This window comes from Chironomus tepperi, unplaced genomic scaffold, assembly GCF_022539635.2.
Source record: "Chironomus tepperi strain 1889 unplaced genomic scaffold, CSIRO-AGI_Ctep_v1 contig_454, whole genome shotgun sequence".
Lineage (NCBI taxonomy): Eukaryota > Metazoa > Arthropoda > Insecta > Diptera > Chironomidae > Chironomus > Chironomus tepperi.
In genome coordinates, this window is record NW_027226576.1 from 637493 (window position 1) to 657426 (window position 19934).

Genomic DNA, 19934 nt, shown 5'->3' on the forward strand with positions numbered 1-19934 from the left:
ATTTCGTTTGTTGCTGAGAAAGTTAAAAATATTTCATTTTGAAAAATCATAAAAAATATTGTTTTTATAAAAAAAAAAATGATAATAATTAGAGTCATCAATAGTATGTGCCTAGAAAACAAATGCACTGAAAAGCACCAAAATTTTTGAACGACCCAATAAAAAAACAAACAAAACAAAATAAAAATTCTGTTATTTTTTTTTAATTCTTAATTTTGTTTTTCAACCTAAAGAAGTGATTAAGTAATTAATTTTGCAATTTATTGACAATTAAAAGTCTATAATGCAGAATAATCAATTTGTATCCATATTTAAAATTAAGAACAAGCCTATTATTCCTCCTTTGGTAAGAACATTAATTCAAACGAAGTTGCAAACAAAAATAAAAAACATTTTTTTATAAATTCTAATAGATTACTGAAGGATTAAGACAGGAAATTCTTGATATTCGTAATCAATGTAAAATGAAGGAAGAAAAGATAAAGCAAAGGAAAGATTTAGTAAATTATTCAAGAAAAGCTGAAGAAGAGCGTTGCAGTTCGGCTAATTCTTACACAATTTCAAATCCAGTTTTTCCAGTTTCACAACTTCCAGAAGCATTTGATAAGGCTGATTCAGATAAAGAGACTATAAATGAGGATGCATCTTCAATACAAACGGAATTTAATGAAGAACAAAGAGCAAAAGAAACAGAATTTAATCAAAATTCTTGTGAACTTTTCCGACCGGATCTCAAGAATCAAATGAAAAATTTGATTGATAAGCAAAAACAAGAATATTTAAAAACTATGAATGTTTTGAAAAATAAATTCATAGTTGAGCAACAACAATTATTTATGAAGCTACAAAATGACATGAAAAATCTCACATCCACTCCATTAACAAATAACTCAATAAACTTAACAGAAGATGAGGAGTTTACTGAATTTCAGACTTGCCTTCAATCATTCGATAAGACTGGAAGCGAAAAAACATTAATTAATGAAGTTGATCAGAAGAAAAAAGCGGCGACCAAAATCAATGCTTATGCCCGTGGATATTTTGTTCGGCGTCTAATAAAAACCATCTATGTACAGGAGCTAATAAAAAATATCCAAGATACATTGCACTTTGTTTTTAGTCTAAATCAACATAAATTAGGTGGTAGTCCAGTACAAGATATTCTTCTGAAAACCAAGTTATTTAAGCAGCTCCAAAGTGATTTACATCGTTTTAATGATATTTTTCATCAGTATTCAGCTAAAGAAAGAATGAGAATTATTGCAAATGATCGTGAGTTCCGCAGAAGGAAAATTGTTGAGAAGAGAATGGAATATTTGAATCGTAGCTTTTAAGAAATCAGAAATATAGAAATATCTTCACCAAGTGCACTTAATTTTATTATTAATATTTTTTATACTTGAACTAAAGCAAAGATTTGGTTTTACCCGTTTGAATAATCTTACATTAAATGATATAATGCTCAAAAAAATTGCCTCATTAAGACAATTCATATATCACTTGTGTTAGTTTTGTCTAGCTATAAATCTTTATTGACAAAAAATAAAATATATTAATATTTTGATAGATACACATATAATTTAAGTATTATTTTAATCTTGACTGTCTAAATTAATTGACATCTGATGTTCAAGATGATTTGTCTTGTGTGGTATATATTTAGTCATTTTTTCCAAGAAAGTATCCAACTGCTTCAAAGATAATGCATTATGCAGTGTTTCAAGTGGTCTGATTGGTGGAACTCCGTAAATACCTGGCACTTTTTGGGAGAAATAAAAAATTGTTTAATAAAATACATGATCTTAATTATTAAACTTATAAAAAGCTTTAAGAAATTTCAGCACATCTAGTGCTGGAATCTCTGGAGTGTGATGCAATCGCATTTTTTTTTTGTTTTTTGTTAATATGATTCTTCTTTTCTACGTCAAAATTTAGAAATCTTTTTTCTTAAACTATCAGTCAAATGATGGGACATTATGTGGCATTTATTTAAAGCACATGTTGTTATCATCCAACACAAAAAAAATATCAAATTTAATTTCCTTTATTAATTAATAAATATATAGAGAGAAATGAAAAGAAAAACCAATGAGCGTTAAAAATACCTGTCGGTGTTGTGTTGTTCGAAATTATCATTTCACTTAAATTTGGAGCCGAAGATGAGCCAGATATTAAGGCTGTTGAAAACAAACTTTGGGCGCTGCTTCGATATGAGAGTCTACTGTTTAATTTAAATTGATTCATCTGGCAAAAGCTGTGCCGCTGAGTCCTTGTTCCTTGAATATTGTAACATATTCAAAGAAAATCATAGTATTGAATGAAAAATTAGGAAGGTAAAGGGAAAATGTCAAATTTATTCTTGATAATGATGTAGTTATACTGTTTTTTTTTTAATAACTATTTAGATAGATATTTATCAAAGAAAATCATATCCGCGAAGTAATAGGAAAATTAGGTAGAAAACAATCATTCAAAGGTATTAAGAGTGAGATAGGAAAGGTACAAGCAAAAGCCTACGTTACATACATCTTTAATATGTTTAACATTCAAGTTAGAAAAGTCATTAGCTCATTTCAAAGTTGCGTTTTGCAAAAATAAAGTGTATTCTTTTTTAATGTCGGTGAGAAGATTAAGTGTAAAAAGCTCGTCGAATTAGATTTTAGTGTAATTCTTTTCAGATTAAGGTGGAATGTAATCTAATTGAGATCTTCAATTACAAAAATCTAAAGCCGACATAATGAGAATATGCAATTTTGAACAATGAGTTAATGAAGCTTTTTTAAATTTTTATGTATAAAAAAATCAAGTATATTGAACACCAAGAAACATCATGACACGGTTTATGCCCAGATAGACTAATTTAAAAATATTTAAGTAAGTTTTTTTGTTTTTTTCTTCATCGATATGCTTGAGAGATGAGATGAATAATTTGTTTAAATTGATCTAAAGTATAAATAGTTGCTAAAATGTTGTGAGTTTTTATGTTTTATGTTTTACTGAATAAATAAAAAAATAGATACAATCAGCAATCCTTATTGATCTGATCTAATAATAATTAAAACTCAGTGTCGTAACCAATTTCCGAATTTTTGTCATATCAAAATTCAACATAAGTTTACGGCACAGCATGAAATTTTTTTAAAAATATTTTGATAAATTTAGAACGATTAATTTTGAATGCTGATTGAAATCAAAAGCAATTCGAATTTTACCTGATAAATTTTTCCAATAATATAACAAATTATGTTTGCCTTAAAGTATTTTTTTCTCCATAAAACATTATTTAAATCAAAATATAGAAATACAAGTGCATAGGCAGGTTTATGTGTGAGATTCTTTTAACAAAAAGAAAAAATATAAAAAGATTTTTCATAATCTCTATTAAAATCAATTAAAATTAATAAACAATATGCATGCGATTAAAGATTAGATTCTTGTTCATACGATCTTTCTTATGAACATGTTAAAAAAACGTAAGACAAAATTAAAACCAAAAATCCAAATTTTTGTTACGTAAAAAATATGCAAAAGTGAATAGTGTAAACAAATACCTTTCTTGCCCTCATACGATCTAGATATTGGCTCAACTTCCGGACTAATTGCACGAGCTCCAGTCTGTGTCGATTGATTTTGCGTTGCAAGTTCTTCACTTAACCTTTTCGCTAAGTTTAAAGCTTCATGACCGGAAACTGTATGATGACCAATATGAATTGGATTTGATATTTTTGATGGCCGTTTTTTATCATTCATATTCATACTACACAGTTGATCAACATATTCTTCATCAATCTTACTTACTACTCCTTCATCTTCACTCGACTAATTATATTTTTAAATTGAAACATTTATTAAATGCATAACATAAAATTATTAGAAATGATGTAAACAGTAAAAAATGCTAAATTTACCGGATTTTTTGATTGAGCATGTGGTCGAAAACCAGGTCTAAAAAAGATAATTTTAAATTAAATCAGTCCTAATTTCTATTTGTGCTTGGACAGGTAAACGAAAACAATGATCTTACCCAGGTGGCAGATTTTTTTGAACACAACAATTTACACCAGGACTATAAAAGTTAAAATCAATGATTAGATCATTCATGCAAAAATCTATTATCTATAAATTTGGCACCTAAAATGAAGCTCAACATGAAATCTTTCTTCGGCCATTTGATCTTTTGTCGGATCCTCGTACAACATAACTACAATTTGACTCATATAATTCAATTCTGATACCATACTAACATAGTCCATTGCTCGCTTCCATTGATAGTCAGAAAGAGGTAAAAGTTGTCCATGTCTGAATACAGTTAATAACGAATGCAAGTGTGATTCTGAAGTAAAGTAGAGTCGAGTGCGAACATGTCGGCCTGGAGAACTTACACCTTTTGAATATTGTGGATTAAGACGATTTACACTTTCTTCAGGCTCTTCAATATTGCGTTGTAAATCAGCTTTTATTTTTCTTAACAAAGGCGTACAAATTCCAGTGCCAATTGTTAACTTTTCTTCTGCGCTTAAGCCATATTCTTGAGGAATCACAATATCGGCTAAATTCTTAGAGTAAACATAAAGTTCTTCTGCCTCGGGAAACTGAAGTGTATGTTGATTATGACAATAATCATACTTGATAGCATCATAAATTTCAGGAATTTTAGAAATGTCATAAACACAACTATTTTTATTATAAAAATCCTTTTCAATCTTTCCCCAACGACGTCGCATCAAATCCCAGCTTTCTTGGTGATATAACAAACTATCTTTTGTTTTTGAATCCTCTTTTTTGATATCGACCAATTCGACCAAATTTTGAATTAATTTCAAAACATGTTCACAGCACTTGTAAGGGTTTTTCACAATATTCAATGCTTGATTTAAGCTTGTTGCATTACAAGGATTGATTTTTGCTCGCTCTTCGTCATTTAATTCTCGATTAATTTGCAAAAGCTGATGTAGTTTAGATTTCGCTAAGTTTTGATATTTGCTTGATTCACAATCATTATCCAACAAACCGTTCGTATTTGCGCTTTTTACCATTTGAACCAATATCGGAGTTAATTCACCCTCTAAAGCTAATAGTCCTTTAGCAAAAGCAGCGGCTGTCATTTGTCTATAAGAAAGAAATTAAATTTATTGATTAGAAACTATTGGAAATGAATGAGAACTTACACCCTTCCTTCATCACTGGCATAAATTTTCAAATCATGGCGAAAAGTTGAATGGAGTCTTAATAATCCCAAACCACACTCGTCAGAACTAGAATCCGTTCCAGCAGATCCAGGATACATACATCGAAACATTTTGCCTAACTCCTCTGCTTGGACTCTTCCTGGAATTTATAAATAATAATAATTATATTACAGCAACAAAATATGTTTAGAATAAGTTTTTACCCGCAGGAGTCAATTCCCCACCATATTTTACAATTAACATTAAAGATGCTGATTGTGATTCGGGATTTTCATCACCACTAGATTCTTTGGGTTTCCCATTTGGTTGATATTTCATTTGAACTTTTCGATTGATTCCAGAGAAATGGCCATACATTTCAAGAACTGTTTTTAACTGCTCCAATTTACCCTGTTTTTCTTCTAATTCCTTATCAACTCCTTTATTAACTTGAATTTCATTTAGAAGATAACGTGCTATATCAAGAACTTCTTGTAGCTGTTTTGGTTTCTTAAGTTTGATTGAGAGCTTTTTATAACCATCATATTTTTCAAAAATTTCAAAGAATTTTGGGTGTCGGACTTCAACTTTCATCTTTTGTTTCGGAGTTCGATCACCGTGACGAATGATTGCTGTAACACAACGTAGTTCCATCATTTTACCTATGGTCGTAGGAACTACAGGTGGATCATCCAACTGAAATGGAATTGCCCATGGCAGATTCATTTTTGGTGCTAAATTCCGTAAAATCATATTTCCCAATATTTTACTCGTGTCATCATAATATTTATTAGAGTTTTTTACAAAACTGAATCCATTAACATCGCAGACGTAAGATTTTCCATTTGCTCTAAAATATTAAAAGTTGCAATTTGTAAAAATATGCTTCATGCGAATATAATATATTTACCTAAGAAGATCGAATCCACAAACAGTTTGTTTAAATGCCAAACACACTTTTCTAGCAATAAGTTTTTCAGTATTTGATAAAATCACTGGATATCGAATTTCCTTTCCTTCACTATCTCTTTCAACTTTTCCATCCAACGCTGGACTTTTACGAGCCTCTGCATGTGCGTAGTCCGGTCCAACTGTATATACTTTAACATCAGTGCCATCAGTTGCTTGAAAGTCCTCATAGATAAACGATCCACTTTTTCTCACTCTTGATTCTGGAGAATAAACACTGCTACGACTTCCAATTTTTCTAAATAATCTTTGGCTTCCACCGCCAGCACTTGTTGGATAATATATGTATATATTATGATCTTCAGCACTAACAGGTTTTTCTACAAAAGGTTTATTAAATATTATTCCATTTATTTCAACATGATCCTCTGATTCCACCAGTTCGTGTTTTTGTGGCTGACTCTGATCTCTGTCAAGTACAGCATAACGGGGAATTTCGATTCCTTCTTGTTCAAGAATTGAATATACCTTTCTTCGATCTTGAATGTCAAATTGCATTGGTAAATTATTAAGCACAAAACAATTTCTTAGCTGAGCATAGCGAATAGCCTTTTCTAACGGAAAGCCTTTGGAATGAAATGAAATAAGACAATCCACAACCATCCAATTTTCAATTTCTTCCTGCAATGAAGCATTTAATAAGAAGCACTGTTACGATTATTTTTATTAAAAATTCATTTACCTTCAAGATATCATCTTCAGAAAAGACGTAAATTTTAATGAACTCAAATTCCTATAAATAGATTTTTGAATACAATAAAATAAGTGAATCGAAATTATGGAGAAGCAAAAGATGTTACCTGCAATCTTGTCAAAATTTCTTTCATTGGTTTGCTCTGCGACTTTTTAGCCATCGCACAAATTCCTACTACAACCTTATTCATTTGACCTTCATCATCCTCATCAGAATCATCCTATGTATTAATGCCTTTAATTCTTAAATTTGTTACTTGCTTTCTAAAAAATGAATATTTACCTGACCGAAGTAGAATATTTTATTATTCTTGGCTGAATTTGGTTGTTCATTGTCTGAATTAAATTCTGACATTACTCTAGTGATTATTTGTTTAAGCTCTTGAAAATCTCAGATTGAATATCGTACGATCAACTTATTGTTTCCTCTGTAGATAAGTTACTGTTCAAAACTGATTAAAAACACTTTGTTCCAATAACTTTTTTTCAATTACTTTGTTATCCAATATGTGTAGATTATAAACTTAATTAAAAACTACAAACCATCTCGTTTAAATAAGATTTCTAAATATTTGTTGTTAGATATAGTAGATTGCATTAATTGCATTAATCGTTAATGATTTTAGATTTTCTTTGATTTTTCTTATCAGCCTAGGTATACTTATTATTTTTAAGCAGTTCGGAAGTCTTTTCTTCAATATTTTTATTTTTTTTCAATAACAAAGAGGACTGTCTATAAATGACGCTCAACAAAAAATGTTATCAGAAGTATTTGAAACTACTACGACAGTTGATGATAAAAAAAAATAGTTAAAGCGATTTAACGGGGATTACATGAGAGCAGCGTCAAATCAAATAAAGTTTATGCTATATGAATATCAACTAAAAATATTAAGAATTGAGCAAGAAAAAAGCACTTGTGATCCGTTTTTAAACATAACGGTTTTCTAAAATAAAAATTTTTTAGTACAAGTAATCCGAAGGCTTATAAAGAAAATAAATTGTGTACTAAAAAAAAATTTTCATTCTGAAGGAGTTTGCTTTTAAATATTTTTGTTAGATAAAGTTATTAATTAGTTTTCGATCGATATAATATAATCCACGACCGATGTAAATATATAAACAATGATATTTTCATAAATTTAATAAGAAAAAAAGCGAATAAGTGCTGAAATTTTGAACAAAAAATTTCGTCATACATCTCTAATTTGTGTGTTTTTCTCATCTATAGATCAAACATGTCGGATATTGATATTCTTAACATAGACAACATTATTGCGAGGCTTTTAGAAGGTATTTTTCACTAATTTTAATGTAGTTTGAACTTTTGAAAATTATAATGCGAGAAAATGTAACAAAAAATAGGTTTCCCGTAGTTAATATATTGGAAAAATTGAATTAATTTTTTAAACCAACGCCCGCGAACTAAATACCGTCTATTTAGAATTTTCTTCACTTTTCATATCAATCATCTCCCAATTTTCCTTTTTATTTTTTAAATATATTTTTCTTGCAAAAATAAAATAACATCTCTCACATTTAATCTAAAATAATGAATAAATCATTTCAGTTCGTGGATCCAGACCTGGAAAAAATGTACAGCTTACTGAATCGGAAATACGTGGATTATGTTTGAAATCACGAGAAATTTTTCTATCACAACCAATATTACTTGAATTGGAAGCGCCTCTGAAGATTTGTGGTAAATTATTATATTTAAATAGTTTTGTTGGCACATGCATTAAATTTAATAAACATTTTGATTAGGTGATATACACGGCCAGTATTATGATCTACTGAGATTATTTGAATATGGAGGTTTTCCACCTGAATCCAATTATCTATTTCTCGGTGATTATGTCGATCGTGGCAAACAATCTTTGGAGACCATATGTCTTCTATTGGCATATAAAATTAAATATCCTGAAAATTTCTTTTTGCTTCGCGGTAATCACGAGTGTGCAAGTATAAATCGAATTTATGGGTAAAATCACATCTCTGCGACGAATAAGAATTATCTTCTAAATTTGATCCTTTATTTTTAGATTTTATGATGAATGCAAGCGACGATATAATATCAAATTATGGAAAACATTTACGGATTGTTTCAATTGTTTGCCGGTTGCTGCTATCGGTAAGTTTAATAATGTCTACAAATTTGAAATTTGACTCATTCATTTTAAATTTTAATTCCAGTTGATGAGAAGATTTTCTGCTGTCATGGAGGACTTTCTCCAGATTTACTTAAGTATTACAGAGTGGGAATGGTTCACTCTGACTTTTTTTCTTTTTCTTTCATCTTTTATGTTGTTTTAGGATAATCTCAAAACGGACGTTGTTGTTGCTCAAAAACTATTTCGCATGGTATTTTAACAGAAAAAAGTAAGCATTACAATATGCAAAAATTTACAATGCAAATTCTCACATTTATTTTGTTTTGTTTTAGGTTTTATGTGTAAACACAACTGAATGTGTCACTAACAAATGTAAGTAAACATCAATTATATTTTTTTTATTGCTATATTCTACAATATCGTACGAATATTTTGAGTGAAATTTCAGACATTTTTTTCTTAACTGTTATTGAAGATATTAACATGTAAACTTATTTCCTCTATTTGCAGATTTAATTATCACTTGTAAATTATGAGTTACCGAAAATGAGCAATGTCGTTTTGAGATGTCCCATTTAATTTATGCCTCCAAAACTTTTTTGATTTAGCGATTACTCATTGAAGGTTTTTCTCATCAACAGAATCTATGGAGCAAATTCGACGTATAATGAGACCAACAGACGTGCCGGATCAAGGACTTCTATGCGATCTGTTGTGGTCAGATCCAGATAAGGATACAATGGGTTGGGGAGAAAACGATCGCGGCGTTAGCTTTACATTTGGAGCAGAGGTAAATTCAAAGAAAATGTCCTTGAAATATTATTAGCTAATGTCTATTATTAATATTAGATTGTCGCAAAATTCTTGGCAAAGCATGATTTTGATTTAATTTGTCGTGCACATCAAGTTGTGGAAGATGGATATGAATTTTTTGCAAAACGTCAATTGGTAACGCTTTTTTCAGCACCCAATTACTGTGGAGAATTTGATAACGCTGGTAAGTAATTATGTCAACTTGATAATTTCTCGTTTAATTAACTCTTTTGCTATTATACTTTATAGGTGCAATGATGTCCGTAGATGATACGCTTATGTGCTCGTTCCAAATTCTGAAGCCGGCCGATAAACGTAAATTTCAATACAGTAATTTATCCGGAGGAAGACCTGTAACTCCTCCTCGTGCCGCTAATAATAAAAACAAAAAGAAATAAGCATTTGAGCTAACTATTACCGTACAGCTCAATGTTGATATGCTATTTTTTAAAATAATTAAAATTTAAATAATTAAAAGCAAAGAAAAAATTAATACCTATGTGAAAACAGAATACCGAAAAAAATACGATTATTTTTGACACATTGCGCGAAAACGAGCATCGCGGTTAGAAAAACTACAAACCTGTGATGTTTTCAATACCGTGTCTATGTTTACACAATTTTCTATGGTCAAGGTCAAATTAAGTGCTTTCATCATATAAAATAGTTAAACAATGACTAATTATATTGAAAACGTTAATCTCTTGTAGTTATTTAAATAAGATCAAAAAATTTGTTAGGTAATCTAGAAAAAGAAAAGAAAAAAATATCAAACTTCGGTTTTTAGTGTCACAGGATCAACAATAAACTATTACTTGAACTATATAAGGAAAAAAACTTATTAATTACAATGAAAAAAATTCTCCTGATAAACATACATGAGGAATAATAATAATAAATAACTGTACACACGTCTTACACATGTACACTTTTACGAACAGGTTACATCAATTGTAGATAAAAAGGAAAAGAATTGAATCAAAAATTCAAAACATTAGAAGTTTATTACAAAAATTCCAATTTAAAAAAGTAATAATTTAAAAAAAAAATGAAGAACTGTCCGTTTGAAGTCAAGTAACAAATGATCAATTTTCCTTTTTATTTTACCGTAGTTAATGTTGTAAAAAATCATTTTTATGCCGTTTTAATTAGATTTATGTATTTCTGCAAAAATCTTTTTCGTATATTTTCTGTCATTTAAAAATAGATAAGTTTAGATCCCTAAATATGTTTTATTCCTATCATTTCTTTTAATTTTAAATAGATGAATTTCATTTCATTTATAAACGTTATGCATAACATATGAACACATAAAGGAGAAGAAAAAAATTCATAAAAATAGAAATAAATGATAATAATAGCTCTTTTGTCGAAATGTTAAGATTCAAATTGTCATTATTTAAAGATGTAACGAAAAAAAAAATATTTTTCTTTACGCAAATCTTTTTTTCTTGTTTTTATTTATTTTTTTATCTGAGGCAAATACAAAAAACAATAAACCGTTTATCATAACTGCATATTTTCTCACAGGCGCGCTCTCGATCAATAAAAAAGAGAACATAGGTTTACATTTAAAAAAAAAACGTATAAATTTGAGATTCTTTTTAATTCAATAAAGAATATAAGAATGAGAGAAGATTTCCAATTGAAATGGCACATGCATAAGATGAAAAATATAATACCTAATTATCAATAAACTACAAACATTTTAAATTATGAAACCTGCTTAAGTGTTTAGAGTTATTGGACAAAAAATAGCATTGATTGTTTTTTCTTTGATTTTAAGGCAATCAATAAAAAAGGAAATCGTGTAATTTGCTTTTTTTCAAAGGGAATCATTTTGTTGGAAAAACTATTTTATCAACATTTAATTTTGTTATAGCGTTTACAGATCCATCATTAATGAATTTTTTTTTCTTCTCTACTCTTTATAGCTTCCACTTCAAAATATGGTAGTAAGATTGGCAAGAAGTAATCAAATTGTAAAATTTTCAACGGAAATCTTTCGTTCTTAACAATTCGGCACATTCCTTAAGTTTTGGTCTTCAGCAAAATTCAAATAGTTTAAATTTTCCTAGTTCATTTTTGAAAACTTGTTACACAAATATTTTCCTTTCAATTATGTCTAAATTTGTTTACTTATTTGAATCGATATCAATCAACTGAAACAAGGAGAGAGAAAAAATATCTATTTTATTTGTGATATAATAATTTTTTGTAACAATCTTCATGTTTATTTCTGCTCAATTGTTCTAAATAACAGGAAATCTTTTGCATATAACTTTTTCAATTTCATTTCATTTCATTTTGTATCTCAAATTTTTCCAAACATTTGAAAACCTATTTTTCAATAGTTTATTTGTGTTGGTGGGACTTGAAGCACCAGACGATATTCCAGAAGAAGACGTATCCGATAAATGAGCAAAAGAATTTTCAATCAAATCGGTAACATATCCCTAAAATAAAATTTGTAATTTTAAATAAATTATTTAAGAGTGAAATATTTTTAGTAGAAATATTTACAGGTTTGTTAATTAATTGCATTGGTGTGATAATTTTTAAATCCAATGTATTCATCGATGTACGAATTTTTTCTATTACTTCTGCCTGTGTGAAATATTTTGCATCATTGCCATTTATCTCCACAATATAGTCGCCAACTTTTAATCCTCCCAACTAGATTATCAGACAATGATAAAAATATGATTTACATTATAAAATGAGATTTATGAATACTCACGTCTGCAACAGAATTTATATCAACGTGGCTTATCATTACAGGAGAATTGCTTTTAATACAGAATCCAAATTCTTCGGTACCATGGCTTTTTGTTTGATAATCTGTTTTATGGAGTCTTACGCTTCGCGGTGCACTCCAACTTCTTCGTGCAGAAAAAACCTATTATTTAAGAATATATTTATTTTCAGAATTCTAACGAAATTTTAGCTCTTATAGCTTACGGCAATCGGCCCTAATTCTTTGAATGGATCTTCAACTTTTCCAAAATCAGGTGCAATATTTACTAAATTACATTTTGATGGCATTTCCTTTATTGTTGTGTCTATCATTTCACCCTCATCGTCATTGATGTTTTCTGGCAAGGTATACATTTCGTTACAAATACATTCCTCTAAATCATGAAGCACTTTGGATATTTTAATTTTTGTCTAAAGATAATAAGAAAAGCTGTAAAATTTTTAAAATAATATCAGACGGAAGATCTTACTCTCAGTTCTCTGCACATTCGCTGTAATCTTAAAATTTCTTCGTGGCTTGATTGAGACGCTTGAAGATGTGCTTTTATTATTTTCGAACGGTTCTTGTCATTCATGGCATCTTTGTTTTGTAATTCACTCTTTGCGACATTTTTTGCGAAATACACGTGAGATAATGCTTTGAAGTACTCTGTCTTAAGAGGAATTAGAGCCTCCCAACATGCCGGTAAATTGATTCCATTAAGTTGTATGTCATAATGAATTTTACTATATTTTCGCATAAGACAATTTGATTCTATCAAAAGCATCTCATAATCAGTTGAATTTTCCATTTGAAAAACTTTGAAGATACACTCATGAGCTTGTGCTCTCATTAAAAGAACAAATATTTCGAGAACATATGGTTTGAGATCACATGATGGTGCATTTGTAAACGTTTCTGTGATATGATTTTAAAAAATTCTTAATGTATTTAATGAAAAAGTAGTCTATTCTTTTAAATACCTATTATATGTTGGAAAATGCCGCTTGCTTTTAAAAAACAATCTACAGCTTTGTTTAATTCTTCTACTTTTGTACGGTCAGTTTTAGCTCCAATTTGCGTATATAGTGCAGCTATATTAAAAAGTAGTGATGATTTTTCAAGTGCTATGGTTTTTTGACATGACGGTTCACCTAATAGTAATGTGCCATATTAATAAAGTTAACTTCATTCGAACTTTCTGCTAAACTTACCTGTTAAAGAATCAAACCATTCAAAAAATATTCCAATATTTCTATTTCGTTGTTCAGCAGGAAAAAATCTTCTCTCTGCATAGTATAGAAGGTTATAGTATTTGCAAAGTAATTCTACGCCAGCAATATCTCTTGTAGGAGTTCGTGATGCCTGTATCGATGATAAATTAATTTTTAAAAACTGAAATGATCTGCTGACTATTACCTACCTGTCTTGTATCTATGAGATCTAGTATTGCATCTTCAAAATTGGAAGGATCAACAGAATAATGCTCAAGAATGAAATCAGAAAACTGCTCGAAAAAGTCAACTTCTTTTGTCTCTTTTAAACCAAGTGGAATCATAGGAAGATACTCCTCATGTCTGAAGATGAGAAACGATTGTAATTAAAAATAGTGAGTTTGACAAAACAAATGTTTAAATAAATATATATATATATATATATATATATATTAAAGTAAATACTTTTCATCATGCTGATATACGTCAACTGCCGAATTAAGTTCCGCTAATTGTTCTTTTAGCAATTGAAGAGTTGAATTCATAAAGCTCAATTCAAGTGTTATTGTTTCCCTTAACTTTTTGTTTGTTGTTGCTTTAAAAAGGTTTTCTGCACCGGCTCTCAAACGAAGTTCTTTGTTAATTTCCTAATTAGGTCATACAAATTCATTTCGAATATAAAGAAAAATATTTTTTTAAAAACGAATCATTTCTTTCATTAAGGTGATCATTAGATAAAATTATTATAAAGTAGGTAATTGAAAATGAATTACCTGATTTAATTTACATCGTCTATTTTGTAGTTTAGCTCTTGTTGTAATTCTTGTTGGATCAAAGCCCTATACATTGATATGAAATAATCAATTAAAAAGATTTTAAGAGACCATATAGCTAATTTTTCTGTAATTAGTCTCGTGCGTTAAAGTTTTTTTTTCATAAAAACAGCATGAACATTTCATTTAAGTAGATAAATACGTTTAAGTTTACAACCGACCTACTATTATGTAAAATGACTGTCACGTTAGATTTCAAATTAGTTAATAGCTTCGTGGGAATTTGTTAGTGTTGTTCTATGATCAATTGCCAGTTTTATTTATAAAAACAAAACACCTATTAATCATTTATTTATCATAATTTGAATTGACTGGAATCTCTGGTGAAAATCAATCGTTTAATTTTCATTTAAATGACAACATGACTAGAAATTACGATGTTTCATAAAAAAAAAACTTGTAATGGTGATAAGCAGTAGTGAAACGCTACACATCTATTGCATTGTTTGGAAAGTATTGCATGAATTCATTTACTTATCACGAAAGCTAATACAACTTATTTTCTTTTTTTAAATGTATTTTCTTATTATTTATTTTATCTTCTTTTTCATTTAAAAATTCAAATTTCTTGTAAATTTAGAAGGCAAATTTAAACTTTTAAACATCATTTATAATGATTTAGATTTTTAATTACACGTAAATATTATAACTTGAAGTTCTCTTTGAAATATTTTGCATTCCTATTTTCTTAAAGTTTCAATTGATCGAACTCTATTAATTTATTGAAAAATTAATCTAAGAATTTCTAACAATACTAATATGTTAAAAACTGTACAAAATTACGAAGAAATTAATTCATTGTGAATCCAAGTATATTTCCAGACAAATTAATAGGAAAATAGGAGAGTAATATATTTTGTGGCGGCAAATAAGAAGAAAGGAAAGAAGATGCCAATGTTGAGCATTTTCTTATGATTTAACGGTACCGTCTCAATATTCTCTATTAGATTTTATCCGATCTCTTTCATATTTTTTTCTTTTTAATTCTTCAATGTATTTCTGGATGGTTCGAAGCATACAATTGTATATGACTTATTAAATTATTAGTCATTAAGACAATAATTCAAGTATCCACTATATGTTCAATATAAAAGGTAGCATGAATTGTTACATAACAAATTTAGCAGTAAGGTTGATTATGCGTAGAAGTTGACATACAAGTTTATTAAATATCAAAACATATTGAAACGAAGAAATTATGCACAGCAACATACCAACAAAGCTACCGGAAATATGAGCTAAGACAGTGTAAATGATTTACAGTTGCCTTAACTCACACCTCTACTGTTTTGACGTCTCTGTCTGTCTATGTTGCATTCTTATATTATTTCGTTGTTTTTAGTAACTTCTTAAACTTCTTTAAACTCATTACATTTTCTTAGAGCTGAACTTTTTGAAGAAATAAGTTTCTTTTCTCGAGTAAATGTTGCTTAATTTTCCCAACAACTTTACATTGAACGAAAAAGTAAGACGTTAATTGTCTAAAATATATCGCGACAATCTTAGGTATTGTACAAATTAATTATTTTTTTTTCTAATCAAAAGAATTTTTCACTATATGAAGTGCATCTTAGAAAGACCAAAAATATAATGTCATTGAAAAGCATTCAACTTACACGCTTAAATGTATATGACTTATCCGTTACATCCATTTTTATTTTATTTTAGTTCATTTGATTTTTATTGTGTCACATGTAACAAAAATTATTTTTACAGCTATGTAATTGTAATACTTTTTTATAAATAGGTACTATGATCACTTCATTCACATATTTTTAAGGCTTTTATTTTGCTAAAATTTAATAGATTTTCAAATTATTTGAGAATTAAAACTATTTTGATATATTTCCATTAGGTATGCTAAGGTTTTTTAAATTTATATTCATGTATTTTTTTTTTCTTTTGTAAATAAATTAAAGTACTTATTTTGCTTAGACACAACCTCTCGCGAGTGCTTTTCAACTCTAAATGTGAGTAAATTTGCACGAAACGGGAGAGAAGAATATAAAATTGAGTAAAAACCATCATACCTGTAGAGCTTAATAGAAAAAAAAACAAGCTAAGTATGTTGAAAGCATAAATTACATGCTGTCTGTAAGAAGCTTATTTGTGTTGGTTGCACTCGTCTTAAGAATAAGTAAAATACTTTTTTTTTCTATTTCTTTTACGTTTTAAATCATGTTCAACATGTTTTAGTGGTTGTCTTTCACGATTTCCCGGCCCTGCATCATATGCCAATTACCCAAATATTCAGAAATACAACTCGAAATAATTCATCTTTTATTTTAAAAAAAGAACAAGATTATTTTGTTTTATGAGAATTAGAATCAGGATATTTCCAATAATTCCACTTCTCGGTGTCCCCGGTCTCGTTACATTTATTAGCATAAGTTCTCGAATTTCTTCTATGCACACTAAACCATACAGTTTGTGAGCATGTATTGAATTCTTACTGGCCTGAGAAAAAGAAAATTTTTAATGAGTTCTATTCTTCTTAAACTATTTCATGGAGAGGTGACTCATTTTGAAATCTAAAAAGAAATTAAAATATTAACTTTCGAAAGGATTAAAGAATTAATACATACACAATGATTAAAAAGGCAATTGACGACGACAATGTCTGTAAATAAATAATAACCAACAGTTACCTAGTTATTTTTTCTAAAACCATGAAATAAAACGAACCTTCAATAAAATTTTCCAATCAATTGTAAAGAAAATATTATAAAATTTGAGGTTTTTTGCTTGAAATTGAACGAGTCCACTGAACAGTTCAAATCTATCAATGTGATTAGAATATTCCAAATTATTCAATACTTTTGATACTAAAGCTTTAGTATTTTCAGCTGCTTCCGTTGTGTTATGTCCAATAAAACCAATAAGCACTTTCAGCATTAACTGAATAAATGAGTATCCCAAATTCGAAAAAACATTTAAATAGCTTGTCATGTATTCAGAATGATTACTAATAATGTGCGGCATGAGTTCACGCAAAATGACATAAAATCCGAAAATATCAATTATTGTCATAAAAAGCATTACGAAAATCAGATGAAAAGTTGAAAAAAGATTTATGTTTTCCAGTCCATCCAACAAAAGGTGAAATATTCTTATAATTTGTCTTGATTGTCCAATTTGTTTTAAATCCTGAATATTCGTTTTTTGTTCAATGATTTTATTTCTGAAGAAAAAAACGATTATTTCAAACAGCTGTTAGAATGTCATAAATCTTTACCTTAAGAAATTATTTAGATTTAAAAGTCTAATCCATATATTGTATGCTTGAGTAAAAAACTGCATGCTTAATAAAACTTCGTAAATAAGATACCAAGAAAAAAGTAAATGCAAAGTCATATAATTTTCATCATCCTCTATAACACAAACAATTGATATCACATAAATAATTACACAAGACAAAATGGTAAATAATGTTGCATAAAAGCAATATTTATATCTTTTATCCAAAGGTTCCAAATCGATTATCCTGAAAATTTTGTCACACATTGATATCATTTTGAAGATTTTTAGCATTCTTTTGATTTTTATCATTTGGTAGAAATATTGTACAATTAAGCATGCAAAAGCAAATACTAAAATGGAATACCACAAAAGAATATATTTTGTGCTGCTTCGATAAAATTTCACGTACATCCACAAACTGTATGATAAAGGAAATAACAAGAACAAAATCCAGAATGATGTGTAAACATTTTCGGCAATCGTATTTTTCTTAACTTTCTTTCCTGGTATTATAATTTTAAAAGGAAGTAATCCAAAAGATTTTAAAAAGTAGATCAGAATTGAATTATACATCTCCATTTTGTAATAATGACTGAAATTATTCAATTCAGTATTCAAATTGCTGTTGAAGCTTCTTAGCTAAATTAATAACTTTTATAGTTATAATTCATTGGGGATTGAATTTGACATCTTCAATAAAAACAATTATTAGCTAAATTGTTAGAACATTTAATAAATGTGTTTCATTACTTACGTTATAATCAGGTACGTTACAATCATTGATAAATTCTACGAAAAAAAAGTAATTTTTATTGTCAAATATGTATTGTACTTTTCATCGCTGACGTAAAAGTTTAACTTACATTTGTAAGTATATTCCAATTAATATCAAAAAAAGCATTTTTCAAAATTAGCTTCCTTGATTGAAGTTGCATCTGAATAATATTAGACGCTGGTTTTGCCGACATGTCATTAATGACACTTTTATTATAATGGCACCCAATTTGTGTAGCTTTTCTTGTTGTGCTGCTTCCAGCAAATGATATTAAAACTATTATTACAAAATGAGTCAAAAAGTAGTAAGTATTAATGGACATGGAAATGAATGACCAGCTACTCTCAGCGAAAACATCACGTGTTATGGTGTAGGACAAAAAAATATCCATGATTAGCATCATTAATATTGTTGGAATCAAATGAGGTGTTAAAAGCGAGTTAATAGTATCCAAAGCGTCACACAAATCATGATAAATGTCAACAAAAGCTTTTTGATTTTCATATTTTTCGTGAAAATCAATTTTTCTGCAAAAAAGATTTGATATTTAAGAAAAATAAATATGTAATTAGCGTATGTTTGTCTTAAAAATGCGTCTAGAGGAGGTTTTTGTATGATTTAAAAAATAAAAATCCTTATATTCTAATTAAAAGGATATTGTCTATTTTATGTATTGTAAAAGTCGAAAATTTTTTGAAAATAATTTACTAATCAGTCGATTAAAATTGATTAAAATTTTGTCAGAGTCCTTTCGGTATTTATAATGAAAATAAGTTACCTTAATGATTTTTTCATTAACTTAAATCGATGTTTAATAAACAATGTAAAAATTACAAACTGTGCACAAAACATACATGAGTAGATCATATCAATAGAGAAGGATAATTCAATGATAATAGTACTTAGTTCAATTAAACTAGAATTAAAATAACAAAAAACTAAACTTAGAAAATATAAAGATGGTATCAAGAGAGCAGGAATAATAATCTTAAATATTATAAATTTTTCTTTTCTATGATTAACTGACACTTTAATTGCCTTCATTTTTCGATCACATTCAGAAATGAATATTAAAAAATTATTTAGCTCTTTACTGTAATAATACTGAATTAAAATTTGATATAATATTAAAGGAATTCGGGCTATTATCATCCACGACCAAACTATAGTTCCGAAAAAATCTTCTGTTCTTAGAAAATGTATGTGATGGTAAATATTCATCACTATAATCAGTAATAATATAACTAAAATAATATGCAAATTAAAAGGAAAGGACCTTAATATTTTTTTAGAGTGTTTAAAATTTGGATATAATCTGACTAAGCCTAGAAAATTGGCCACTTTTAAATATAGCGCTATTGAAGTAAAAATATTTTCC

At 28.4% G+C, this 19934-nt stretch overlaps 4 protein-coding genes and 1 long non-coding RNA gene across 7 annotated transcripts; 2 read left to right on the plus strand and 3 right to left on the minus strand.

Annotated features, from left to right (window-relative positions):
- The first annotated feature begins 232 nt into the window (after window positions 1–232).
- Cp110 (Centriolar coiled coil protein 110kDa) lies at window positions 233–1762 on the plus strand. Its single transcript, XM_070651295.1, has 2 exons — window positions 233–346; window positions 414–1762. Exons 1-2 carry the CDS (start codon window positions 284–286, stop codon window positions 1332–1334), a joined length of 984 nt encoding a protein of 327 aa, XP_070507396.1. The 5' UTR covers window positions 233–283; the 3' UTR covers window positions 1335–1762.
- On the minus strand, window positions 1354–7566 carry l(1)G0196 (inositol hexakisphosphate and diphosphoinositol-pentakisphosphate kinase). 3 transcript variants are annotated; one of them, XM_070651246.1, is made up of 12 exons: window positions 7114–7564; window positions 6938–7051; window positions 6820–6870; window positions 6079–6758; window positions 5393–6018; window positions 5169–5328; window positions 4132–5109; window positions 4025–4066; window positions 3909–3945; window positions 3552–3819; window positions 2106–2276; window positions 1354–1759 (listed from the first exon to the last, which is right to left on the minus strand). In XM_070651246.1, exons 1-12 carry the CDS (start codon window positions 7183–7185, stop codon window positions 1593–1595), a joined length of 3366 nt encoding a protein of 1121 aa, XP_070507347.1. In that variant the 5' UTR covers window positions 7186–7564; the 3' UTR covers window positions 1354–1592. The 3 variants fall into 3 exon arrangements, 2 of the variants coding, with proteins under 2 accessions (XP_070507347.1, XP_070507348.1); XR_011545238.1 differs by lacking the exon at window positions 1354–1759 and adding an exon at window positions 3213–3335 and having other exon boundaries at window positions 2139–2276; window positions 7114–7565; XM_070651247.1 differs by lacking the exon at window positions 2106–2276 and having other exon boundaries at window positions 7114–7566.
- A 255-nt stretch (window positions 7567–7821) lies between these two features.
- LOC139098914 (serine/threonine-protein phosphatase alpha-1 isoform) lies at window positions 7822–11571 on the plus strand. Its single transcript, XM_070651292.1, has 9 exons — window positions 7822–7940; window positions 8062–8123; window positions 8401–8532; window positions 8598–8814; window positions 8876–8964; window positions 9027–9074; window positions 9586–9734; window positions 9794–9941; window positions 10007–11571. Exons 2-9 carry the CDS (start codon window positions 8069–8071, stop codon window positions 10153–10155), a joined length of 987 nt encoding a protein of 328 aa, XP_070507393.1. The 5' UTR covers window positions 7822–7940; window positions 8062–8068; the 3' UTR covers window positions 10156–11571.
- A 383-nt stretch (window positions 11572–11954) lies between these two features.
- Rhp (GTP-Rho-binding protein rhophilin) lies at window positions 11955–17743 on the minus strand. Its single transcript, XM_070651269.1, has 13 exons — window positions 17227–17743; window positions 17127–17161; window positions 16158–17072; window positions 14482–14547; window positions 14174–14355; window positions 13918–14071; window positions 13709–13859; window positions 13478–13648; window positions 12985–13412; window positions 12719–12925; window positions 12498–12656; window positions 12281–12433; window positions 11955–12213 (listed from the first exon to the last, which is right to left on the minus strand). Exons 3-13 carry the CDS (start codon window positions 16191–16193, stop codon window positions 12055–12057), a joined length of 1866 nt encoding a protein of 621 aa, XP_070507370.1. The 5' UTR covers window positions 16194–17072; window positions 17127–17161; window positions 17227–17743; the 3' UTR covers window positions 11955–12054.
- A 709-nt stretch (window positions 17744–18452) lies between these two features.
- Window positions 18453–19107, minus strand: LOC139098933 (uncharacterized). Its single transcript, XR_011545242.1, has 3 exons — window positions 18645–19107; window positions 18536–18570; window positions 18453–18471 (listed from the first exon to the last, which is right to left on the minus strand). It is a non-coding gene; the product is annotated as an uncharacterized lncRNA (long non-coding RNA).
- Between the last annotated feature and the right edge of the window lie 827 nt (window positions 19108–19934).